The following is a 27,974-nucleotide window of genomic DNA, read 5'->3' as shown; positions in this document are numbered from 1 at the left end:
AAAATAAATACATCCTGGGGTGAACCTGTATTCCAGGGTTTGTGAAGAGGTATAGAGCCTCTGCTGAAATATCTCCATACTCCAACAGAACCTCTTGGTTTAAGAGTGGGCTAGATAGCTCAATCTGCAAGGTTCAAACCCCCCACCCCCAAAAAAAAAAAAAAACAACAATCAGAGAGAAAACACAGAAAAGGAGATTTAGGTTTTATTCCATCAGCTGGATGGAAAAAGGTGACCCAGCTCCAGGTTTGTAACACATTCCTTAAGCCCCAGTCATTCACTTCCAGAAAAAAAAAATCATTCTTTTCATCATAAGGAAAAAATGAATAATTAAACAAACCATCAAAAGAACAGTTCCCCCATTGTTGTTTAAAATACAAGCTAAACTCATTAACTTCCTCTTTATAAATGAAGCAAAAATGAGATAAACAAAAAAAACAGTTTACCCATTTGGTCCATCTTTCTTACTAGCAGAAAGCAGTTCTTCTCTTTCTCTCTTACTCAAATCTTCTTTCAGACACCATACCCTATGCAAAGGCTCCTAGCTACTTACTCTCAGGCATGACTAATTTTCTAAATTGATATAACTGCTTAACCTTTAAAGTGGTGGGTCAGGAATGAGAGTAATATATCTCTTCAGCATCCCTGTTTCACATTTTGTGGAAAACAGGCATTCAAAATAAGGAAACAGAGACAAGGATGTTCCTTTGCATACTGGCTTATCTACTAATAATGGTAAGCTGTTTCATGGCTAATTGAAAACAGGTGAATAATTTAAAGCTTAGGTCTTATTAAGCACTAGATGCCATTTTAAAACTGAGAAGACAGTTCTCAATCAATTTAGCTTTAGTATTGACCACAGAAGAGTGAGGTTCAGTGGAAGGGCTTGGAAAAAGCTGAAAAACATTAGAATAGATTAATCAATGGCAACAGAGTGATTAATGACTAGAACTGGCCCATAGTTACTTGACATTAGTTCATTTTGCTTTTTATAGTTGATTTTTATTTCATGGCTATGGATCAGATCCATAAAGGTATTTAGGCTACTAACTTTCATTATGGGCTTATATGCCATTAAACTATGTTGCTGGGAAATCATGACATTAAATTGATAAACCCCAAGAACTCCAATAGCCAGCTAAATCCCTCTCCTATCTACCATAAGTTCCTTGCCTTAACAGGCTTTCTTTCTACACATTGCATTCTCCTGCTAGCTTTTCTCCCAACTGTGGAATATCCTGGCCCCAATCCACAAAGGAACCTACTTGCCTAAACTCTAGATTTAGACATCTATGTCCCAGTTTTAGGCACCACTGAGACCCACAAAACCCCCACTCAGCTGCTGCATTCTAGCCTTGTAGATGGTTAAATTCTGAAGGTGTCTAAATTTTTGCTGTAAAAGTTCCCTAGGCACTTGAATATCTGCGTCTGGGCATATGTAGAAACACTTCACTCTAGGCCTAAAGCATCAGCATGACCTGAAAACCAGGTGGTGGTACTGTCACCTCACTCATAACTTTTAGCCAAGTAGTTAGAGAATTGAGCCTGTATGTGGGTGAGCACCCTAACCACTGGGGTTAAATTTATAAGGTAGGCACTGTCACTTCCTCTGGCATTTCTTGCAATGGCTTAGGCACCTAGGCCATCTGACTCCAGGAAAGGGATTCCAACCTGTGGGTCACAAGCCGAGATGGGGGAGGGGAGTTAGGACATACTTCTCTCATTGGCAACTCCCATTGGTTAGTTTAAGCAACTCCTCCAATAGCATACTGGCTTTTGTAGATCCCACTCTTAGGCACCCATCTGTCCCCATTCATTTTACAGGGAGCCTAGAACCTAACTCAGCATTTTTGGATCCTATTGTTGTGCCAGTGATTTTCTAGGCACCTAAAAGTTGGGTGCTTAAATGACCAAGTCTCTTTGTGGATTTGAGCCTCTATCACATCAGCAATTAACTAGAGCTGACCTCCTGCATCTGAGAACACATTGTTTACATGCTTCAATCAGTAGGAAATTTTCAGATGCTGCCATCTCTATTCTTATTTTCTCTATCCAAACTTCTCTCCTTACAGCTTCTGTCTTTATGTTTATTCACAATCTGCACCTTCTTTTTGGAGAAGCCGCTTCACAGCAAGCCCTGTCTTCACAATCACATATAATATCATTCCCTAAATCTACCTTGTTCTTATGAAAAATAAACCCTAGCAACACTGTATCTCATGGCCATTTTATTCACTAGAAAGAGTCATTCATGCCTTAGGCTACAAACTCTTCAGAGTATGGATTGTGGTTTTCATTTAATCTTCTCTGTTGTAAAGTGCCTTGTGTAGGTGATACATATATAGCAATGAAAAGTATTGTTTCTTCTGTACAAAGGTCTCCAAGAGTGTCATCCCTGTGCAGAGGGCCAGCACAATCCCTTACCTTATTTAGAGGGCTTAAATGGGATTTACGTATAGGTTTTGTGCTGGCCATCTGAACAAGCATGCATTTCATGTATAGGGTTTTACACCTAAGAGTAAGAATGTATGTATAGGGTTAATACATGATTATCAAGTGCTAGATGTCCTGATGGCATTGACATGCCAGGTGGGGAAAAGTTCTTGGCTGGGCTCTAACTGATTAGCCAAGGAGGGAAATCTTTTCAGATTGAAAACAGAAGCTGATGTTTCATGTACCTTTCCTTTTCTTGTTTTGTTTTTGTTTTAATACATAAATACCAGATCATATACAAAGTTATATCACAACAGGAGTATTTAACAGTGAAGCCAAACCAAGTCACAACAGAGAAAGGAGGAAAGCATTGTAAGGGTTGGCAAGACCTTTACCATGATATAGTTAAGATTCCAAGCCTTATGTCTGCTTTATGATTTTTTCATTAACAATTAAGTAGCTGAGGACTTGGCCCTGATCTGGCAAATACTCATGCCCATAAGTTTATGACCATGAGTTGAATGTTTGAAGCACTGGAATCTTACAATCTAATAAATAAAATAAAATATTTTAAACAAGTTATGCCGTTGCCAATAGCTGACTGAGATTTAAGCTCTCATAAGGAGGATATAGCAATTGGCATCTACACATTTTGTGCCAGCTGCTCACCAGGTTGCAATATTCTTATGTTTCCTGTCTTTGTGGGATGAGTTTTATATTTTATAGCAACAGGTGGTGTTTTTTTTTTTAATTATGAACTGTTAATTTAGATTTTCTTCTTGTATCTTTTCCTCTTCAGGCCCCAGTTCGGAACAACACTTAAGCATGTGCTAAGTCCCATTGACTTGACATCATTAGGATTTAGATGTGTTTCAGTGCTTTGCTGAATTAGGGCTTCAGAGAGGACGCATATTAATAAAGCATAGTGAGTTTGAAAATCTGAGTGTTATTTTTGCCTCTACTACTTCATCAGTGTGTGACTTTGAGCCCGGCTGCTACATACTCAGCACCATGCCTCATTTTCTCCAGTTGTAACAATACCTTTTGCAACGCCCCCTGACAAAATTGAGATGGAAGTTAAATACAAGATAAAAATACAAAATATTATCATTACTGAAGAGCAGGCCTAGCAGACATACATCATATCACAAACATACATGTTTGATATCTATTTTCTGTCAAACTTAGACAACGACTTGGAAGCTGAGCTAGGAATCTCCTTAAACAAATATATGCAGATAGAAATATCAGCTGCAACATGGTTCAGGGACTTGCCTCGCTGAAGGCCCAGTTACTCTTTAGGGGGAAAGAGATATATAGGTACTAACTGAAGTACTTCTGTAAAAATAGTTCAGGAGTCCAGCAGTGATTTGGGACCCTGCTAAATCAGAATATGGATATATGGGGGCCCACCAAGGGCTTAAAAAAGACAGTCATCCTATTCATGTATCTGTTAAATGTGTAATGCTCATATAGGTTGCAGCCCCTTACCCCCTTCGTTAAATATCTAGCATGATTTCTCTATAACTTCATTCCCATCATTCACAGTGGCATGTGAGTAATTGGTATTCATTATGATGACACATTACAGTCAGTCAACTCAAACAGCAAGACCAGAAATTGAAAAATATATTTTCATGCTCAGTAAGATTAAATTCTAAATCAGCTTCTGAATGTGTCTATCCACCGCCCAAACCCCTTCTTCAGTTCATTGCTATTTCATAGTAGTGCTGTGTTTGAACTCAGGGAACAAGTTTGCTATGCAAATAGTCTGCAGATTATGTAATTATTCTATCTAGTGTGTAACATTTGCAATATATATTAAAACATCTATTCTTCCTCTTAAATGAATCCTTGGTAATGGGGGGAACGAATGTCAAAACCAAGGCTACAAAGTACCATGTTCAAGTTCTCTGTACTACATTATCAGACACACAAATGTGTCCAATAGCATAACAGTACATTTAAACACTACGTTACATAACATCATAAAAATGAGCAGTTATATGACTGTATAATGCAACATTCAACTAGCTGGCACTCAAAAGATAATAAAGTTCTACCTTTGGGGATTTTCTGTTAATCTTTACTTCACAAACTGTAGAGCTGTTTGTTTTTTAAATGACTACTTCGCTCATTTTTACAAGAAATAATGTAAATAAAATACAGAGGGAAGAATACACTATATTATGTTTGATAAACTGTTGCTGTGTTGTATAGGGAATTACCACAACTCCTTTTAATATTGCCAGGAGTTACATCAATAATTTCTAACTTAAAACACTGAAAATCTCTTAAATCTCCTCCTCTCTTTGGATTAGGTATGGTTCCCTTGTTCTGCATAACATTTGATTAACAGCAGCTACAAGCATGAGCTGAGGTTGAATGGATTCAGTTATCTTTCCTGTAACTGATCAAATTATTTGTTGCAACTAAATGACCAGACAACTTTAACTCTGTTTTCTGTTGGTAAATTGTTCACAAAATCAGAGTTATTTCTACAACCATATTTGGTAACTCCTGCATAGTTTATATGTTGGCAAATTATGCCCTTTGCATATTTGCCGTAATTATTCCATTCTCTGACAGGATTATGCTTCTGGATTATTGAAACTTTCGAAATAGGAGAAAAATGAATGGCAAATAGTCATGTTCATGTACAAATTGCCTTGTTCACATATACCAATAAAGCTAATCCTATAGTTCCTGATTCAAAGCCCAGGAAAGTCAATGGGAGTTGTTCAAATGTGTAATATGGATCAAACCCATAAACACAGACAATTCCCCAAACTTCTGTGCAAACAAAATTCTGTTTATGTGAATGGTTATGAATAACATGATCTAACTCAACAGCTAATTGAAATTCAAACAAATGTTCATGAATACTGTTTTGGAAATATTCATTAAGCTCTAGCTTTTACTGAAAAACAAATAAGAACTTGTCCATGGCTTAAGACTACCAATTTTGATTTGATATTCTTTTTGACTATTTAAGAATATACTCAAGAATACCATTTTAATAATTCTTCTAGAAAACTAAACTTCAGAGGTAAATTTAGGCTTCGATCCTATAATGAAGTCAATGGAGCTCAGAGGGCAGAGATCTACCTATATGATTTTCAGTTCAGAATGAGAGCCTTAATTGGTGTGTAAACAAATACAAAACATAATCTAAGTTTTTTTTATGACCCAACATAAATTTGCTCATTTTCATGATATTGTTATTGTAACACAGACAGACCCTGGTTGTCAGCAGGCAGGATCAATCCGGGGACCTCTGGAGCTCAGTGCAGGAGCCTCTAACGCATGAGCTAAAAGCCAACTGGCCGTTAGCGAAGGCTGTGGAGCAGACTCATTTTATTTCTCTCTTTAAGTGGTCTCGGTGCCATTAGATGAGACATAACACCACACCCAGGAGATATGTGGGATACGCTATGATCAGTAGTTGGCAACTAAAATATTCTGAACTAATTCTCCTGCCATTGATAGATCACTTACCCAGAAGGAAAAGCAAATGTATTTTCTACTGCCTTTGGTTATAGGCAAAGGCCAAGGACAGATTCTCAAATCATTTTAAGATCTGAGATTGTAGTCAAAAAAACAGCAGAGTGGGAATGTCCAGTCACTGCTATCCAGGCCCATTTTCTTATATAAGTCTTATAACTCTGCTCCTTCTGTGAGCAGATGCCCTATCACCTTTAAATTCATAAAGATTATGTCTCACAGAATGAGTCAGTATTTTGAAAGTGTTTTCTTTTAAATGCAGCCTCCACTGTTATCAAGCCTTTTATTTTGGATGACTCAGATGGCTGAAAGAAGATAAAGAAACAAATGTTTTGCCTAGAATTAGAAAAACTCAAGAGAAAGAGGCATGGAATTATGAACATGTCAAATAATCATCACTGTGGGATTTGTCCTGCTGTACTCTAATAATGTATTCTACTGACATTGTCCACTGAAGTAACTAATTGCCTAAGAAGTTTTAGGCTACATAGTTTCAAGACACAAGACACCCAGTACTTATAATCTAGTCAACACTGGTTTATAAATAGAATAGTTTAAATAGAAGTTCTATTCTCATTATAAATACTATTTGAATAGGGATGTATATGAAAGTTAAATATGGTTAAGCAAATCATAAAAGGACAAATTCTGGGGCTTTTTCAGGATAAAAGCAGCTAAAGCCAAATACTACTATAATTTTAAATAAAGGGTTCATGTAAAGACCAGTTAAGACCCAATTATAATGTCTTGTGTGAGATCTATATTCGTGAAAAAAGGAATTATTAGACTACACAGATTTGAGACACTGATATCAAAATAAATGTTCATCATCCTTTCTAAAATACTCTGAAATCCGAGAAGAGCAGAATCCTCAGATTTGGCTATCATAGATGATGGAGTATGTCAAATAATTAAAACCAAATACAGGCTAAAAATAGCATTTTTAAGTACTGAAGTGATATGTAGTAATATCTTTGAGTAACAAGGTTTGAATACAATAAACCTTCCTAATATGCACATAAAAACCTGCTTCTCTACCCCCAATCTCTGAGCAAAGATTTAATGACTTCATTATCTTTATATAATATGGTACATTTGCTTACTAGTTCAGTATGAAATTTTATACACAATGAAACTGAACTGAAATATAATGTTAAAAATAAATATGCAAAGTAAATTTAATGATATATTATCCTTGCTACGTTATGCTCTGATCCTGCAAAGACATTTGTACTTGATTAACGTTATGCACATTGACTTTAATGACTTTACTCACAGGGGCTAATCCTCAGCTGGTCTAAATTGTCATGGCTCCATTACATACCCCAGAGAGTGTAAAGTTACATCTGTACACATGATTTTGCAGGTTCAGGGCCTTATTCTGTTGGAATCACTCATTTCCTAATGTAAAAATTCACAATAGAGTATTACCATCATGAATGAGAAATTAACAAGCTTCTCCTTGCTGATAGCTTACGATGTAACTTGTTACAGAAAAGATAGGAAGTATGTATCAGAGGGATAAATATTAGGGAGGGAGAGGAATTATTTAAGCTTAGTGCCAATGTGGACACAAGAACAAATGGATATAAACTGGATACTAGGAAGTTAAGACTTGAAATTAGATGAAGGTTTCTAACCTTAGAGGAGTGAAGTTCTGGAACAGCTTTTCAAGGGGAATAGTGGGGGCAAAGGACATATCTGGCTTCAAGACTAAGCTTGATAAGTTTATGGAGGGGATGGTATGGTAGGATAGTCTAATTTTGGCAATTAATTTGGCAATTGATTTTTGCTAATCAGCAGGTAAGTATGCCCATTGGTCTGTGATGGGATGTTAGATGGGGTGGGATCTGAGTTACTACAGAGAATTCTTTCCTGGGTGCTGGCTGGTGAGTCTTGCCCACATGCTCAGGGCTTAACTGATCGCCATATTTGGGGTCGGGAAGGAATTTTCCTCCAGGGCAGATTGGCAGAGGCCCTGGAGGTTTTTCACCTTCCTCTGCAGCATGGGGCACGGGTCACTTGCTGGAGGATTCTCTGCAGCTTGAGGTCTTCAAACCACAATCTGAGAACTTCAATAACTCAGACATAGGTTAGGGATGTGTTACAGGAGTGGATGGGTGAGATTCTGTGGCCTGCATGGTGCAGGCGGTCACACTAGATGATCATAATGGTCCCTTCTGACCTTAAAGTCTATGAGTCTATAAGACACCACATGGCTTAACCTGGAGATCTACAAAGACGTGAAACTCAAAAAGGAGTCATACAAAAAGTGCAAACTAGGTTAAGTTACAAAGGATGAGTATTAAAAAAAACAAGAATTTGTAACTGTGTTGGGCCCAGGGTATTAGACAGACAAGGTGGATCAGGTAAAAATGTTTCTCAGATCAACTTCTGTTGGTGAGAGAGAAAAGATTTTGAGCTTATAACATGCTCTTCTTCAGGTCTGGGAAATGTACTCAGAATGTCACAGATAACTACAAATCGGTACAGATTATTCAGCATAAGTAGTTAATACATATTTTAAGTGAGCATTGGAGGTGTAGTGGCTAGTTAACACGCCTCCAGTTACAGGATGAAAAAGAAAGGTTGGGGACAGGTTTAGTGGGTTACAGATTGTTGTAATAAGCCATAAATCCAGTGTCTCTATTCAGCCCATGGTTTTTAGAGTCTAGCAAAGTAAGACATGCCTATCACAACATGTGGCATACCTCATCCAGTACACTAAATGTCCCAGTAACAACTACGTGCGTATGCTCTTAAATAACCTCGCATGGAACTCACATGAACTCGCATGGAAAAATTATAAAAGACAAAAACACCCTATCACATGTGGGTGAAGGCTTTTTGCAAAGCAATTACTCTATATCTAACATCTTAGTCCTCATCCTCAATGGAAACTTGAGCCACTCCTTCAATCAGTGAGCCTGGGAGCTTAGACACATAACTTTGCTAGACACTAAAAATCATGGACTGAGTAGAGACACTGGATTTATAGCTTATTACAACAATCTATAACCCACAAAACATCCACCCAACCTTACCGTCAACCCCCATGAGTAAAGAGATGTTAATTGCCACTTCACCTTGAATGGTTCCTTGGAATTTGTTTTATCTATTTATGCTAAATAATCTGTTCCATCTTGTATTTAGCTGTGGCATTCTGAGCACATTCCCCAGACTTGAAGAAGAGATCTGTATAAGCTCAAAAGCTTGTCTCTCTCACCAACAGAAGTTGGTCCAATAAAAGATATCTCACCCATCCTCTTGCTATCAAAAAACACGAACACACAAACAAAAGCAAACCCAAACACAAGCATGTAGGGACAAAATTAGAAAACCAATGTACAAATGAGATTAAACTTGCTGGGGACATAGAAAACATTTTACAAATACACTAGAAGCAAGAAGACAACCAAGGAAAGAGTATGCCCATTATTCAATGAAGAGGGAAAGACAATAGCAGAAAATACAGCAATGGCTGAAATGTAAAATGCTTTTTTTGTTTCAGTTTTCACCAAGAAAGGTTAGCAGTGATTGGATGAGTAACATAGTGCACACATCAGTGTAAATGTGATAGAATCTGAGGGCAAAATAGGGAAAGAAAAAGTTCAGAATTAGGGCTTGTCTACACTTACTGGGGGACCAACGAGTGGTGATCAATGCATCGACAGGGGATTTAGCGGATCTAATCAAGACCCGCTAAATTGACCACAGATCGCTCTCCCGTCAACTCCAGTATTCCACCAGATTGAGAAGAGTACAGGGAGTCGATGGGAGAGCATATTCTGGGCCCCACAGGAAGTGGATCTAAGTTACACTATTCACGTCGGCCAGATATATATCGGTATAACTATGTTGCTCAGGGGTGTGAAAAATCCATACCCCTGCGTGATGTAGTTATAACAACCCAACCCCCCACATAGAAAGTGCTATGTTGATGGGAGAGCTTCTCCTGCCAACATAGCTTCTGCCTCTCAGGGAGGTGGTTTGACTACCACCCGACAGGATTGGTGACAGGAGAAGCTCTCTCATTGGCAAAGTAGTGTCTTCACTATAGCTTTAGTAAGACTTTTGATACGGTCTCATGTGACCTTGTCATTCGTAAACTAGGGAAATATAGCCTAGCTGAACCCACTATCAGGTTGGTGCACAACTGGTTGGACAACCATACTCAGTAATTATCAATAGTTCACAGTCAGGGTGGAAGGGCATATCAAGTGGGTCCTTTCCGGGGTCTGTTCTGGGTCCATTTCTATTCAATATCTTCATAAATGATTTGGATAATGGGATAGAGAATACACTTTAAAGTTTGCAGATGATACCAAGATGGGAGGGATTGAAAGCACTTTGCAGGACAGTATTAGAATTCAAAATGTCTTCACAAACTGGAGAAATGGTAGGGAATAAATAGGATAAAATTCACTAAGGACAAATGCAAAGTACTTCACTTAGGAAGGAATAAGCAATTGCACAAATACAAAATGGGGAATGACCACCTAGGTAGGAGTACTACGGAAAAGGATCCCATTCAATCCTACAGTTCTATGATTCTACAATTAGAACATATTCTTCTCTAATTTATTTGTTTTACAAATTAGCACAAGTTAGACCAATGGAGACATTAGCAACACAAATTATTATATGGAAAATCTATTTGAGAGTGGGATAATTGCTTTAATGATTTAGTTAAATAAATATTTATATAGTGCTTTGAAGATATAATGGTAAAATATTATTCCTAGAGCATTCACGCAATGCATAACAGTGATGGTGCTCTTAAACTCTGATTTAGCCTGAAGCATACTGTAACAGGCCAGAAATTGAAGCCTTAACTCCTCACAGGCCTACCTCACTCTGTGATCACCCTCTCTGCCTCATATCTTCTTGGTTGTTCTAAGCAGCAGTTCAGAAGGCAGTTCTATACACACACACACACACACACACACACACACACACACACACACACACACACACACACACACACTTGTGTGATGTTGTATGATTAAAATATGACCATATCTATCATTGTTGCTACCGCTGTTACATAATTGCCACAAATTTTATATGAAATATGTCATGTAAGGTAGCAATGGAAAAGTTACAATCAAATATGATTATCCTGTTTGTACACCTGTATCATCTTTGTATCTAAAGTTATGAATATTGACTGTGTACCAGTATTTCAAATATGTTTGCTCCTGAGGTAACACACACAAGGTAATTTTCATCCAGTCTGGCCAGCACATTGTGAATGGACTATTCAAGTTGATGGTCCACTAAAGAACACACAGCTTTCAAAATGGACCATAGAAGAAGCCTGTGTCATAACTGTCCTACTCAGATCTGAACCTTAGAGTTCAGAACATGAGAAGCTAGCATGAAACCTCCAAACTTAATTACCAGCTTGGATCTGATATCGCTGCCACCAGCCACAAAATTCCAGTGTCTGGCTCACTCTGGTCTCCCCAAAACCTTCCCTGGGGGACCCCAAGACTCAGATGCCCTGAGTCTCACCACAAAGGGAAATAACCCACTTCCCTTCCCCCTCTTTACCTCCTCTCAGATTTCCCCGCCCTGGGTACTCTAGGATATTCCCTGCTTCAAGTCCTTGAAACACAAGTACCGACAGATCAAATCTCTCTCTCCCCTCACCCAGAGAGTATGCAAAGTCAGGCTTAGAAAATCTAACACAAAGAGAATTTCCCCCTCCCTTCGTTCCTTAGCCTTAACCAGTGAAAAAACTCAAACAGGTCTTAAAAAGAAAGCTTTATATAAAAAGAAAGAAAAAGACATAAAAATGGTCTCTGTATCAAGGTGACAATATACAGGGTCAATTGCTTAAAAGAAAAAATGAATAAACAGCCTTATCCAAAAAGAATACAATTTAAAACATTCCAGCAACTACACACATGTAAATACAAAAAAACAATATAAACCTATTGTCTTAGTATCCTTGTACTTACAACTTGGAAACAGAAGATTAGAAAGCCTGGACATAGAGAGATCACTCTCAGAGCCGAGAGGGTCACCGAACCAAGACAAAGAACACACACCCAAAAACTTCCCTCCCTTGACATTTGAAAAATCTTGTTTTCTGATTGGTCCTCTGGTCAGGTGTTTGGTTCCCTTTGTTAACTCTTTACAGGTAAAAGAACATTAACCCTTAGCTATCTGTTTATGACAGCCTGTCCTTGCCCAGTGGGCCTTCCTGTGGATGTTTTAGCCAGAATATGAGTAATGGATGCGCCTATGACTCAAACATGCAAGGGCATGTGACCTGATCTGGACTCCATCTTCTTTCTGTAAATTTCCACAAACTAAGACTGAGAGCATCCCTCCACATGGGAGAAGGTATAAAAAGCCCAGGAAGTATCTCCATTTTGCCTCTTTCCTTCTCTGATCTCTGGACAATGCACATCCACTAAAAGGAGCATTTCAACCAGTGGGCGGAGGCAGGGGTGAAAGTAACTCTGGACACTTAACGGAAGGGGCGGGGCCTCAGACAGAAGGGATGGGGCTGGGGCTCAGCATCCCCCTGCCAGCACTTCCAGGCCACCTGGCCTGTGCCGCCCGGGGCTCCAGTAGTGATTTAAAGGGCCCGGGGCTCTGGATGCCATTGCTGCGGCAGCAGCATCTGGAGCTCTGGGCCCTTTTAAATTGCCAGCTCCGGTGCAGCTGCTCCCTTTGCACTCCGCCCCCCGCCCTCAGCAGCTGAGGAGGGGCAAAAGGAGCAGGGATGTTAAAGCGCTGCAGAGTCCTTTGCCGTGGCAGCGCTTTAACATTGCTGCTGTCTCCCCGACCCCGTCGATGGCCCTGCTGGTAGGGCCACCGATGCGGGGGGAGGCACAGAAACGTTAAAGCACTGCTGCAGCAAAGGACTGTCCTGAAAGCACTGCCATGGCAGTGCTTTAACTTCCCTGCTCCCTTTGCTTCCCCTGTTGGCAGCCCTGCCCGTACGGACCCTACCAGCAGGGCTGCTGACGGAGGAGGCAAAAGGGGCAGGGACATTAAAATGCTGCCATGGCGTGGGTATGGGCCAGTGCAGGTTCTTAACGGTATGCTGTACCGGCCCATACTGGCTCACTTTCACTCCTGGGCTGAGGACATTCTAATCTTTTGGAAGTTACCAAAGACTTTATAAGCCAGCAGTTTATGCTATCACTACTTCAAACCTGATACAAGAACTCTGCAGTGGTTTTATGTACTTGGTTCCTTTAATCATTTTAATTTTCTCCTCTTTCTTTTCTCTTATAAATAAACCTTTAGATATGAAGGATTGGCAACAGTGTGATTATTGAGTAAGATCTGAGCTATATCTTGACCTGACTATGTGGTTGGTCTTTTAGGATTAGAAGAACCTTTTGTTTGATGAAATTGGTTTTAAATAACTACTCATCATTAAGTCTAGTGTTTGGGTGGTGAAACAAGGGCTGGGATACCTAGGGAGACTGCATTTCTAACTTCTTGTTAACCAGCGTAGTGAGACAGAAGTTTACTTTTGTTACAGGATTGCTTTATCACATGGAAGAATAACCAGGAGTTTGGGGTTGGTCTGGCCCATTTGTCCTGAATCTGGTATTCTCAGCTATGACCCACTGAGACATGATGACATGTCATCACCCTGTTTGCCTCATACTTTCTTGGTTGTTCTAAGCAGCAGCAGCAGCTCAGAAAGCAATTTTACATATTTTATATTTATGTTTGCTACCTGCATTTTTGCTGCCATGACCAAATGATCCCACACATTAAAGATTACTTTTGAAAGTTGGATAAAATGGGAAGGTTAATGGAAATTGTCAAAGCCCAGCCTTATTAGGAGCATGAAAATAGCACACCTGCACTTGGATTTTCTGAGACACTGAAGAATTTGTACTCTTCTATACAGAAGCTAGGTGGACATTGAGTTAAGGGGCAGAAAGAATCATGGAAGGGAAGACACACGCTTACGTGACTGACTCACCACTGCAACAATCCCAGCTCTATTTGAAAAGAATAATGTCCAAAGAGTAGCCTATTGTTTTATCTTATTTTTATATTTCTCCTTAGTTCATATTTATTTTTAGTTTATTTCAGTTCTTTAGGGAATTGTACTGCCCTTTTCCAGCTGATTAGAGACATTCATAAGTGGCTCTTAGCAACCATGAAAATCATAGTGAAAAGATTGAGGTGCATATCAGCTGAGAAGTAGGGATAGCCCAACAATTATAAGAATAAAAATGTACATCTTCCGAGTTAAAAGATGTAATTGACATTAAATTCAGATGTATGCTTAAAAACAAAATTATTGGGCCTACATTTTGCTTCTCAGAAGCCACAGACTTAGATTAGTTTGGATTATTTTTCATGTTTCCGTCTAAATAAGACTTAATCCTCATATAGTTCCATGATGTTCAGGGGAATTAGATGGATTAGGAGATTATTCAGGGAAAAAAAGAATTTTCATACTTCTAGGTTACACCTATGAACTTAACTCAGGTCGTCATTAGTGAAAGAAAACCACTATACTTTGAGGCATGTTAAGTGAACTGTGGAAAACAGGTTGGTAGTCTCAGTTCCAGGGCCACCTGGGGGGAGGAGGGGGGCAAGTGGGGCAATTTTCCCCAGGCCCCAAGCCCCACAGGAGCCCCCACAAGAGTTTTTCGGGGCCCCTGGAGCAGGGTCCTTCACTCGCTCCACGGGCCCCAGAAAACTCTTTTGGGGCCCAGGCCCCCGGAGCTTCTTCCGCTCTGGGTCTTTGGCGGCAATTCAGCGGCGGGGGGGGGGGGGGCCTTCTGCTCAGGACCCGTCACCGAAATGCCCTGAAGACCCGTGGTGGGGGGTCCTTCCACCCCTGGACCCGCCATCGAAGACCCCAGGCCCCCTGAATCCTCTGGGTGGCCCTGCTCAGTTCATCTTGCAGTGGACAGGTTTTCACCTCACAAATATTACCATCATAACAGACACTTTTGTTAAGTCTCGCTAGAAAGACCAGTGACTGAATAAGTGCGGATACGTCTCTCACCTGTACAGACTCACTCGATCAGGGATGATTACACTGGCAGGGTTGAGTGGGAAGCATACACTGTTCAATGTTTTATCTGGTGGGTAAGTAAACTGAGGCTTTGCATTACCTATACTGTCAAACCAGTTCATGAGCCATGAATTCACTAGAAGCCCTTTCCCAAACTGCTGTTTGTTATCATAGAGAAAACAACTGCTTTGTCGAGCTAGGCTAAGAAGCAAAAACTTACTGTTGTAGGTTCATTCATTAAACTCTCATTACTTAAGGCAAAGCTGGAGTTGATACTGCAGTCTCAGCTACAGAAGCTTGTCAGAACTCCTTGAACATTAGTGCATTGAGCTGCTAAATCAGCTGCTTTTTTGTTGACTGGCTTGCCAACGCACCTCCAGTCTAGTCCCCTTACCCACATCATTGCTCCCAGTCTACCCAGATATGAAAGAATGAAAGATTTTTTTCCATGTTCTAATGCAGGACAGCTCTAAGTTAACACCAATAGCTTATGTAAATATGGTTTAAATCATATTCCTAAGCTTTTTTTTTCAAGTTGCAAGACTGGTGTACAGTATCCTTGCATGAGATTACTGTGTATAGTGCTTTGACATCCACAAATAATATTGCAAGTGCACATTTTGCTTCTGGTACTATTTAATATTCTTTTGTAGAACAGATCTTTATATACAGATAAAATTGTTTTCAGGACTTTCATAGAAAAAACCCACCACTATTTAATAAACTACCAAGGGTCATATAATAAGGAGTAATTTATATACTAAAGGGTCATATATTTTATTGCTTCTGTTGGCCAGGTTCATTGCTCCACCTGTTCTACCCTCCCATCCCCCTCTATTTCAGTGATTCCCTTCAAACCTCACCCCCTTCCCTCATGACAGGGGCTCTTGGTGCCCCCTATCTCCTCCTATCCCCATACCAGGACTCCCATTCGACCTCCATGCCATGCGAGGAGCTCAGTGTGCTCCGTTCTTCCCATGCCAGGGGCTCTGATTCCCCCCCGGGTGCTTTCCCAATTCCTCCTTCTCCTCCCTCCCCCCGCCCAAGGTTGTGTGCCGCCCTTCATTCCAGAAGGACTGTGTGCCCCCAGTATCCCCTTTCCCCCTCATTCTTATTTCTTTTCTTTCCATCTAAGCCTATTTGGTCCTCATGTACATGATGGATGCACAAAGGGTATCTATCTAGCTAAAAGGACCTCTCCTGCCCCACCATTCAGAGGGGAAGGACCAGAAAAAAAGAAAGAAAAAAGAAAAAAACCCAGGGATCAGCTGATTCCAGGGACAACAAATGAATAATAGGGATGGGAGTGAAAGTCATAGATTTACACTCAGGGTACCAGAGGGGGACACCAAACAGACCCACTGGGGACAGCACCCACTCCTAGAAAGAGCCCAGAGAGCTAGTGGATGGCACCCAGAGGAACTCTGCCTGGACATGTGAATGGACAAGTGCACAAAACTGAGCCCCACAGTGCAAGCTGCATGACACCTCTACCCCCCACTCCCCACATCTAACCCCTTCCTCCTTGATTGATACATGGCCAATACCAGGAGAAGGTTGATGAGGAGGTCCCGTGACTTCATGTGGCCATAGATATGGAGTATACGAGACAAATCTTTAGCGTGTCAACATTTTATATCATATTGAGATTAAGGGCAGAGCTGAGCTGTGGAGTGTTTTTATGATTATCATAACCTAGTCCCAGATTTGGACCTTAGCGTCCAAAATATGGGGGTTAGCATGAAAACCTCCAAGCTTAGTTACCAGCTTGGACCTGGTAAAGCTGCCACCACCAAAAAAATTAGAGTGTTTTGGGGCACTCTGGTCCCCCCAAACCTTCCCTGGGGACCCCAAGACCCAAATCCCTTGAGTCTCACAACAAAGGGAAATAAACCTTTTCCCTTCCCCCCTCCAGGTGTTCCTGGAGAGATACACAGAAACAAGCTCCGTGAGTCTAAACAGAGGGATTCCACCCTCCCCGTTCCCAGCCTTGGAAAACAGAAGTACCGAGAGCTAATCTCTCTTCCCCCCTCACCCAGAGGGAATGTAAAGTCAGGCTAGTAAATTTAACACACACAGATTTCCCCCTGACTTCTTCCTCCCACCAATTTCCTGGTGAGCACAGACTTAATACCCTGGAGTTCCCCACTAAAGAAAAAACTTCAACAGGTCTTAAAAGAAAGCTTTATGTAAAAAGAAAGAAAAATACATAAAAATGGTCTTTGTATTAAGGTGACAAATACAGGGTCAATTGCTTAAAAGAAATATGAATAAACAGCCTTATTCAAAAAGAATACAATTTAAAACATTTCAGCAACTATACCCCTGTAAATACAAAAGAAAAACAATAGAAACCTTACTGCCTTACTATATTTGTACTTACAACTTGGAAACAGAAGATTAGAAAGCAGGAAACAGAAATCCTCCCATAGCCAAGAGAGAGACAGGCAGAAGACCAAAGAACAAAGGACTCACACACAAACTTCCCTCCACCCAGTTCTGAAAAAGTCTGGTTTTCTGATTGGTCCTCTGGTCAGGTGTTTCAGGTACTTCTTTCCAGGTGCAAGAGACATTAACCCTTAGCTATCTGTTTATGACAATGATGAAAGATGTTAAGGGCTCACATCAATCATTCGTTTGATCTTTAGACAATTACAGAGATGGTTGAAGCTCCTGCTGTGTCTGCTAACCAGAGACAAGGGGCTCTGTCTCTCCCCATTTCCAGTTTATAACAGAATTAATTGGGTTCAGCCCATTGACGCCTAGAACATTCTCTGAATGTCTGGAATTGATCAAATGTGCCATCACTAGTTTTGCAACCAGAGAAATGCAATCAAGCTGAGCGTTTGCTTGGTCAACAGTTGCTACAGGAATAGAAGGATCCTACTTTTATTGTACCAGTGTTCAAGTTTCCTTCATTGAGAAATGAACTTTCAACTGACCTTATTTAAAAAAGTGGTTCTAGGCACAAGACTGCTTGCCAGAAACTCCTCATTTCTAATCCTAGATGCAATATTGCCTCTCCTACATCCTTCGGCAAGTCACTTAAGCCAAATTTTAAAAAGCATCCACTATTTTGGGTGCCAAACATGACACACCCACAGTGAAATCTGATTCTTCAGAGGTGCTCAACAATTGCAGCTTCAACTGAAGTCCCTACAAGGCCATTATAGCCTGTATATAATGCTTAGGTCCAGGAGTCATGAGATGAAGGACAAATCTGAATTTTCATTTTAAAAACATTTTCCAGGTCCCATGATAGCAAAGAAACGTTTAAAAACATGACTCAAGTGTAACCAATGCAGTGACATCTGCCTAAGTGTGCAGATAGTCTTAACCAATAGCTCTATGAGAGGTGAACTGCCTCATGCATCTCACTGGGGCATAAATTTCAAAACCCACTGTTCTGGGGACCCTCGCCAAAACCATAGCGCAGGGAGGAAGCAACTGGGTAGAGCCATGTCATGGTGTGCATAGAGCCTCAGACTGTGTTAATCTGGGCTAGAGTCATTGAGGACAGTGCTTGCATTGGGGCAGACCTCCAGCTGTGGCACATGAGAGGAAGAAAAAAAAAACAGTCACAGGCAGCACTGGTGGTTTCACAATGTCTAGTCCACTCCTATGGAAGGGTCTCAATAGTGATATGGCTGCCCAAGGTGTGAAAATGTTGTCTGTAGGAGGGAGATTTTATATCAGCATGGCAAGGACGGTCTGCCCATACCATTTTATTGAGAATGTAATGTTTAATTGCAGTTTGTTTTTCCACAAATAAGCTCTCTTTCGCTCATCTGTGGCATGCCAGTGACAAGTTATTATTAAACATTATTATCTAAACTTAATGGAGAAGGCAGGTTACTTGAAGAAATGTTCTGAGATCCCATTTATAGAAAATGCTATGAACAAAATCCATTACTGTGCTGTTGGATGAAAAAAAGAGTGCTGAATTCTGCAGTGCAATTTGGGACACTGTTAGAATTCTTTTTTCTGTCTAAAGACCTGGCGTGAAATCTCTGCTACTTTGCACAGTCTATGGTGTGAGTTCTCACAACATGTGCAAGTTTGTGACACTTCTTAGCTAATGTCCTTTAAACAGCCAGGGCAGAGTGGAGCCCAGTTGTTTGAACAGCTTCCTGTTCCTGCTGCTGGCATAAGTAAGGCCAAGTGGGCTAATCACCCACTCTGTAACTCCACCAATTGGACCTCAGGGATGGACTTTCCTAGGTCAGCAGTTGCCAGCTGGCTGACAGATGGAGGATTAGAATGTGGCCTCTCACATAAATCCTGTGGGATTGGGTTTGAGACCTGTGGATCATTACAAGGGGTTGTCTCTCAAAGGGAGTTAGGCACACTAAATCTGAGCTGGAGAGAGGCAGCTATCTTTGCTTGGGATTCACAGCTATGAATCCTCTCTTGGAGTTAGGTGCCTAAATCAGGTCAATCCTTTCTCCAGAGAAGTGATGGTGATGGTACTACCACTGCCCTTATGCCCTATAGCTAAGGATAAGATTTTGTCATGGAAGTCACAAATTCTGTGACTTTCAGAGACCTCTGTGGCAGCTTCAGCCCTGGGGTGGCAAGACCAGAGATATCAGCTAGCAGGGGCCCCGAGCCACCGGACGCCACTGGCCCTGGGGTTCCAGGTTATGGCAGCCGCGGGTGCTGGAGACCTCCCAGCCTCCACAGTGGGGCCTGGGCTCTCATTCTCCCACCCCCCAACCCTTCCCATGGGTCTTGGGCTTCAGTTCTCTCTCCCCATACCCATTTATTTTTAGTAAATGTCACAGACAGGTTGTGGTCTTCTGTGAATTTTTGTTTATTGCCCACAACCTGTCGGTTATTTTTACTAAAAAATAACCAATACAAAATCTTAACCTTACCTATAGCTCAATGGCTAGAGTAGTCCCAGATGTGAGAGATCCAGGTTCAAATCCCAACTTTGCCTGATTTGGAGCAAGTATCAGAACCCAGATGACTCATCTCCCCAGTGACGGCAATAGAGTATTCTGTTCCTGTTCAATCTTAAATACTAATTGGAGCAGGAACTATAACCTGTAAGCCACTGTGCTTTGAGGTCATTCCCACTCACACTCACTCTCCGTCGGAATGAATATTTAAGTATTCACACTGAAGCCATCGGAGGAGGGTGGGCTTCAGAGCCCATTTCAAAGTGCTGTCTAAACCAGTGGTTCCCAAACTTGTTCTACCACTTGTGCAGGGAAAGCCCCTGGCGGGCCAGGCCGGTTTGTGTACCTGCCGCGTCCAGTATGTCCCTCATCCCGTGTCACTTCCAGCAGCTCCCATTGGCCTGGAGCAGCGAACCGCTGCCACTGGGAGCTGCCATCAGTTCAACCTGCAGATCGTGGCAGGTACACAAACCAGCCCGGCCCACCAGGGGCTTTTCCTGCACAAGTGGCAGAACAAGTTTGGGAACCACTGGTCTACACAGCTATTTTTAGAGTGCAAGTGCAAGCCTGCTTGCCCAACTCTATCGCCCCAGATTGGGAGCTTCACTGTTTCCGGCTCTGTAGATGTACCCTAACTCCTATTCCTGAATCCTGATCCCACCACTTCCTTTACATAGTAAAATAATCAAATCTACAAGACTCTCAGTTTTCAAAAGCTTTCATTAATTCTTCAGCAGTCTGGATCAGTGTTTCCTTCTCAAGCCTATCCTGTCTACACAAAGGTGATACTTGAACACAAATTATGCATGGGCAGACTATAATCATCTGTGAAATACTGATACTTTTTGTATGAATGCCAGTACAAAAATTATATTGTAATGTCTTTACATCCTCAAGAAGTTCTTAATTCACAGGTCAATGATCTAATACACCTTAATAGCTCATTTAGACCTTTCCATTGTATTCAGTCCATACATATTAGATCACTAATATATGCTGGAAGTTGTTATAGTTCACAGTGAGCTTTCAATCTAAATATATGAGCATGTCTATATTCCCTTAAAAATAGGGAAAGTAGCTATGATGCATTAGGTGCATTATTCTTTAAATAAACATTGTAGCCAATTTATTTTTGATTCATGAATGCTGTAATACCTGGAACCATAAACTGTGGTTAAATAAAATTGTCTCTGCTTTATTTATGGCACAACCACATAGTAATAGAGAACCCAGTTCTCTGTACAACGGTTAATAGCAGTACAGCAACACGTTTAAGTGGCCTTTGTGCTACGTATCCCTTAGAAGCCACAAAAGCTGCAGCTGAACACAGTAACAGAAGGATTAAGGTTCTGATCCTGCACTGAGATTACCATGGGCACAGGTCTGCCCAGGCAAAGCTCATTGCAGAATCTGCACCTAAATTTGTTCATTGTTTCTTGCCAAACATCATTGCATAGAATAATTCCAGTTTTAATTTTCAAAAACATTAACCAGCATTTGAAACTTGCAAACTACTAATTTTTTTTGAGATTACTGTATTATTTAAAAAAATACAGCACTCACTCCCCACTTTCTAATTTTTTTTTAAAGTGGTTCCAGTCAAATCTTAAACTTATCCCTAGAATTTTTTAGTTCTATCACTAACTCTGCAAATTAGGGTTTATGAAGAAGATCTTTATAACCTTAATTATAGCTACATCCTCAAAAAGTTATTAAAGGCTCAAAGTAGTGAAAAGATTTACTATTATAATAAATGGCAATTTAACCCATATTTTGTCACTATCCCAATTAGGGACGCCAATAGTTAAATTTTCTTCAAGTGCTTAATCAACCAGCGATATACTTTTCATACACTATTAGAATATAAAACTACAACACAGTGTCCCCTCAAAAATGTCTATAATCATTTCCAACTGGACAGTTATACCTGTACTTTACAGGAGAGTGTTTTCTGAAAAAGATTGTTTGGCTTGGACAAAGACCAGGAAAGTTTGATCAATAAACTCATCTTCACTGATCTATTCTTTTTTTCAATCCAGTGCTCAGCCTTATTTAATTCTTCAATTTCCAGTGTTGCACAATAAGGCCATGTAATATATTCTAATTTAAGCCACCTCAGTGCTCAACTAGACATGTTTCATTTGTTACTGTGCAAATTATTGCTGAATTGTATTCGCTTACCTGGTTTGCTTTCATTTGGTTTACACTGCACTTCTTCAACACAGTCTGCAGGAAACCATCCAACAAGTCCTCGGGTGCTGCCTTCCCAGAATCCACCTTCACCAATGCTTAAAACTAAATACAAAAGAGAAAGACAAATGGAACATTAGATTTTCATCGCTTTTCCTCTGGAATAAACTTAAATTCTAAGATTATTTAGACAATGGCACACTAATGAAAATGAACACAACACAGTAAGCCAAATTCTGCTTCCCAAAACACCTGCACAGAATCCCCTGCATAGGTGATTCTCAGGTATTACTACTGGGGATGGGAGTAGGGAGCCACTGCTGAGACAGAGCTCAAGGTGCACACATATGACTCCCAAGGCCACACAATAATCCTTTAAATATACTACTGTATTTCTGCAATACTGATGTTATAAAATCAGAAATCTCAGCAACTGGAAAGAATGAGAAGTGAAGATGCTGAACTAATAACAGGCTCAGATTCTTGGTAAACTGAGTCTCAAAATTTATTTTTTTTAATTACTCATAAATGTTATACTTCCTAAAGAAAAAGGAGAGAGTATTTATATTATACAGTAATGAGTTCTTTAAGATGTATAGTCCCTATGGATGCACCACATCAGGATGGTCTCTTGATTGGAGATTTTTGTCAGCATGTCCACAGGACCACACCTGTGCCCTACACACCCTTGTTCTCCAGTACGAGGGTATATAGGGAAGGGCAAACTTGCTGCTACTTCAGTTCCTTCTGAACCTTAAAGTCCAGAGTCAAAGATCCCAAAGCAAAGGGGAAGGAGAGTGGGCAGTGGAGCACCCTTAGGGATAACACCCCTCAAAGAATGCTAGTTACTATACAAGCATGTGTCTGACGAAGTGGGTATTCACCCATGAAAGCTCATACTCCAATACATCTGTTAGTCTATAAGGTGCCACAGGACTCTTTTTTGCTTTTTACAGATCCAGATTAACACAGCTACCCCTCTGATACTGTGCAAGGAAAGTAAACTCTCCTTTGAGTTACTGGTGCTCCACGTTAGGCAATTTCCAAGCAGTACCTCAAATACAGACGAGGGTATTGAGGAGATTAATTCAGTACAGCCTTGCCAATGTTCAAGATAGGTACATTCTTGGATAAAACTATGGAGTTAGATTGAGCCCTGGGTGAAGTGGCCATTTGTACTAAATGGATGACACCCCACCAGAGGTCTCACAACATGCCAGGATGCATCCTGACACCCATTTTGGTACACTTTTGGAGGACACTGGATGCCTTTTCATTCTTTCCATAAAAGAATTTAAGTCTGGGAGAAGCCTTAAAGGGCTTAGTCCTATCAATGTAGAAGAGACTGGCTTCCCCTCTGAGATGTTTGGGGTAAAAAATTGGCAGTTGAATGTCCTGACTGATTTGGAAATCTGAGAAGTCCTTAGGTAGGAAGCGAGAATGGGGATGTAAAGTAACCTTATCACAATAGAACACCATGTATGGAGGACCAGCCATTAGCACTGCTAGTTCTCCCCATCTGGCTGAAGTGATGGTTATGAGGAATGAGGTCTTGAAGCACAAATGAAGAAATTAACAGTTCCCCAAAAGGTTCCTCAAGGCACTGAGGCCCAAGCTGAGGCCCTCAAGAGGAGTAGGTTCTTTGACATGTGGAAACAGGTTGAACAGAATGAATCTTGCAGCAGCAGGGTGAGCGACAACTCACCCTCAGTCAGACAGTGGAACACTGTAATGGCAGCTAAGTGAACCTCAACCGAGATCAGTGATAGAGCCATGATTTTTAAATTTAGCATGTAATTGAAAATGAGCATGAGGAGAGACCCAAGAGGAGATTATGGATCATTGGACAAATCAGCCTCAGAAACTATTCCACTTCTCTAGGTGAGTTTTTCTTGTGGCAGGTTTTCAGCTTTCCATTAGCATTGTTTGGACCTCTAGACACCAATCTCCTTCTATGTCAGAGTGTCATCAAGGAGCCAGCCCTTTAGGTGGAGAGACAAGATGTTGGGGTGAGTCTTGGTGCCGGATTCCTGGGTCAGGAGGTCTGCTGTCAGAGGAAGGCAAAGAGCCCATCGCAGGAACTGTGTTGGCCAGACCTAGGCGGCCATGATAGTGTTCTAAGGAAGGACACCTATCTCTCATTTCAGCTTGTTCAGGAACTTAAGGAGCAATGGCATTAGGGAGTAAGCATACAGCCAGACACAAGGCCAAGAGGAGCATCTCCCAGTGACTTGGAAGCATGCCCTCCCCTCAAGCAGAAGTGCCGGCACTTCCTGTTGAACAGTATCACAAAAAGATCTATCTTTGAGGAGCCCCTGGTGAGACAAATTTCCTGAAATACTGTGTTGTTCTGTGGTCTTCACGGAAAACCCTGCTCAGAGAGTCAGCTGCAGTATTCCATAACCACAGCAGGTGAACCTTTGAGATTTCTATGACGTGAGATATGCACCAATTCCATAGTTTTATGGACTCTGTGCATAAGGACTGAGATCTTGCTCCCCTTGGTGTTTTATATAATGTACTACAGCCCTGTTGTCCAACATTACTTTGACCAGGTGACCTCTGATGCTGGGTAGGAAATGACAGCATGCATACCCAAGTACTCTGAGATCCAGAATGCTGATACAGAGGAATAACTGTGCTTAAGGTCCATTTGTCTTTACCTGAAAATTCTTGGAAATGGGTGCCCCAACCTAGCAGAGAGGGGTTTGTGCTGATATTTGTGGGGCAGGGGGGAAGAGAGGCAAACACAGAACTTTCACACAGGCCTTTTGAAGATCCTTCCTCCAGTCAAGGGACTCAAGAACTCTCCAAGTTATTGCCACTGGTTTGAACAGCTTGTGCTTTGTCGGGATGTAGATATGTCTGCGTCATGCTTGGAGACACCAAGGGCATAGCCCTGCAAGGGATGTTATGAATGTACAGGCTGCCATGTGGCCCAGGAGTTGAAGTCATATCCTTGCTGTGGTTTGAAGGCTCTGCTGTAGTTTGCAAATGAAGATGGACATCATAGAAAACCAGTCCATAGGCGAATACTCTCTGCCAAGTGTAGTGTCCAGGGTGGCTCCAACAGATTCTATTCATTGTATAGGTGTGAAAGCAGATTGCTCCATGCTGAGTTGGAGGCCCAGAGTGTGGAACAGGGATAGAGCCTTGCTGGTTGTGAGCTATACCTTGAGAAAGGAGCAAGATCCAGTTGCTGAGACAGGGGAAGACAATTATTCCCATCTGATGAAGATGGACTGCAATGGCCGATAGAACTTTTGTCAAGATCCTCAGGACAGTTGAAAGGGCAAAGGTCAGGACATGGCACTGATAGGGGTCTTTCTAATGATGAATCATGGGAGTTATCTGTGGAAAGGCTGCATAGATATATGAAAGTATGCATCCTGGAGGTCAAGGGCAACGAACCAGTCCCCTAGATCCCAAAATGAAATTATCACTGCCAAGGTTATCTTCCTGAACCACTGACTGAGGACAAAGATTTTTAAAATCCTGAGATCCAGAGTCAGTCTCCATCCTCCTTTTCTCTTGGGAATCATAAAGTAGAACTCTTTTCCAATGAAGTACAGGACAGAATACAACTCCTGCTGTAAGAGAGAATTGTGAAAAGGGTCCAAGAAGAGGAGTGTGGAAGGGGAGTAAGAGGGATGGATGGAGCTGAACTGGATGGAATTGAAACTACATCTAGGTTTCATTTGTCAGAGGTGATGAACTCCCAGGAAGGAGAAAATGGGAGAGGCACTGCATAACGTTGATGAAGAATGGGTTGGTGCAACAAAAGATCCAGGTTGGTGAGTCCCTCAACCAATGCATCAAAAATGGTCACTTAGAAGAACTCATTGACTGATGTCACTGTGGAAGATGACCCCTTCTTAGGGAATATGATCTGTTTCTGGGTGGTTCAGTCTGTCTCATGGAGGTTTGGTCATGGACAGAGGGAGACTGTTGAGCGGTTTGTGACTATTTTCTCTTTGTTGCAGATATATAGATGCCAAGAGATTGCTAAATTGTCCTGTCTTTGAGAGAGTGGAGGGATCACTCCATGACAACACGGAAGAGCTTAACTTTTCAAATAGAAAATCCTCCATGGTATTCTGTACTTCCCTAGGCAGGCCAGAGGATTGCAGCCATGACACAACACAGCACATGACTACAGCAATTGCCACAGAACTCAAAGCTGTGTCCTCTGCTTCAAGTGAAGCCTGAAAGAAAATCTAAGTGACCATCTGGCCTTCTGTGATGAGAGCTTGAAATGTCTCCCTCTAGTCTTGAGACAAATAATCAATAAAATGAGAGAATTTCAAGTAATTTGAGAAGTCATATTTTACCATCAAAGCCTGATAGTTAATAACTGGGAATTGTAGAGCGGCTGAAGAATAACTTACAACTGAGAAGGTCCAGGCACCTAAGCTCCTTGTTGGAGAAGCTTGATCTAGACCAATACTGTCCATTTCTTTTGTTGACAGAATTAATGACCAAAGAGTTAAGGTTAGCCCATTTGGAAGTGGGTGTGATGGTCACTGGTGTTTGCCACACCGTGTCGGCTAGTGACAATAAGGCGTCACTGACAGATAACGCAATCGTGACTTGAGAAGTGATCTGGAGGATGTCCAGCAAGGAGTGTTGAGGTTCTTGCATTTCCTCCAATGGAATCTGCAAGGCCTCTGCCATTCTGAATGGCCTTGAAGTCATCTGTGCAGGATGGCAAGAGGCACATACGTGCCTCATCTAGTGAGAAGGAGGATTTATTGGATGATAGTGACTCCTCTACACCTAGCTCTTGCTCTTCTGGAGGTTCTTCCTGAGGAAAAGGGTCATGACCCATCAGTGGCTATTGGTCTTGAAGGGTCCTCTTACACAGCAATACCATGTAGAACTGTTTTCCATAGGGGACCCAAGGATTCCAGAAAGCCCACTGTGATGGGGCATAACCAAAAGGGGTCAGACCCCAGGGTGCTCCTGCCAGGGCTGATGAATCAGGTGTCTACTGCAGGTGGTCTCATTCTCAAGATGTACCTCAAGGGAGGGAGGCTGGAATGGGAAGGTGATGGAATCCTGGATGGATGCAGAAGAAACATCCTTTCCCATGTCAAGTGAAGGAGCTACAGATGTTAGTACCAGAGGCCAAGGAGAGAGTGGTAACCACTTTGGTATTGGAGTTTGCGTCTTCATGAGATGGTGTGGTAGCACCAGAAGTTAGGCTGGCTCCAGAGCAAATGTTGGTAGCTATAGGAAAACTCAGCAGAGGGAATTCATATTTTTCCAGGATATGAAGATCTGCATGAGAGAGGAACCTGAATGATGCTGGTGACTTTGGGTATTGTTCCTTGGGAGTAAACATGTTGAACAATACTGGGGGTGGTAGTGATGAGCAATCTGTGCATTCCTTGCTGTGACTCTGTGTGGTCAGTAGAAAGGATGATTCAAGTCCTTGTTTTTCAATGAGTCAATGCATTTTGAAGAATCCAATTCCAGTACCAACACTGGTGCCACCCAGAGTTGCTTGCTGGCAGACTTCTTTGAACTGGAAGCCTTTTTGGATGGTACCAAAGTATCAGTACCACAGGAGGTAGGACTCTCAGCAGTACCCACTCTGAGATATGCATCCTCTTTGTTCCCTGGCTTTAAGGGTGACCGTTCCCCTGTTCTGGGTTCCCTCTCTAGGAAATAGGGCCTCTTCGTACCAGAGGATTTCAAAAACTCCAAAGGCTCTCCATATGTTCCTTGCTTACCAGAGCCAAGGCTGGCACAGTCACCAGAGCATTCTGAGCTGTTGATGCCAATGTTTGGTGGGGATCTCAGACCCTGCCAGTCTCAGTGAACACTCCATAAGTAGCAGTTTCAATTTGTTCTCCCTCAGGTCTCTGGATCTGCTTTGGAAGCAAATCAGACCTTGTACTTAGAGGGGATGTGAGACTCTCCAAAGC

General features: G+C 41.5%; 1 protein-coding gene across 5 annotated transcripts in view; it reads right to left on the bottom strand.

Annotated features, from left to right (window-relative positions):
• SHANK2 (SH3 and multiple ankyrin repeat domains 2) overlaps window positions 1–27,974 on the bottom strand; it is a 699,708-nt gene that overhangs the window by 325,443 nt on the left and 346,291 nt on the right. For all 5 annotated transcript variants that reach the window (XM_030560099.1, XM_030560100.1, XM_030560101.1 and 2 more), the window contains one exon: window positions 22,036–22,149. In XM_030560099.1, the coding sequence (XP_030415959.1) occupies window positions 22,036–22,149 (114 nt within the window). The remainder of the gene's footprint in view (window positions 1–22,035; window positions 22,150–27,974) is intronic.

This window comes from Gopherus evgoodei, chromosome 4, assembly GCF_007399415.2.
Source record: "Gopherus evgoodei ecotype Sinaloan lineage chromosome 4, rGopEvg1_v1.p, whole genome shotgun sequence".
In the NCBI taxonomy this organism is placed as follows: domain Eukaryota; kingdom Metazoa; phylum Chordata; order Testudines; family Testudinidae; genus Gopherus; species Gopherus evgoodei.
The sequence above is the reverse complement of the archived record's forward strand: the minus strand, read 5'-3'. Positions and strand labels throughout refer to the sequence as shown.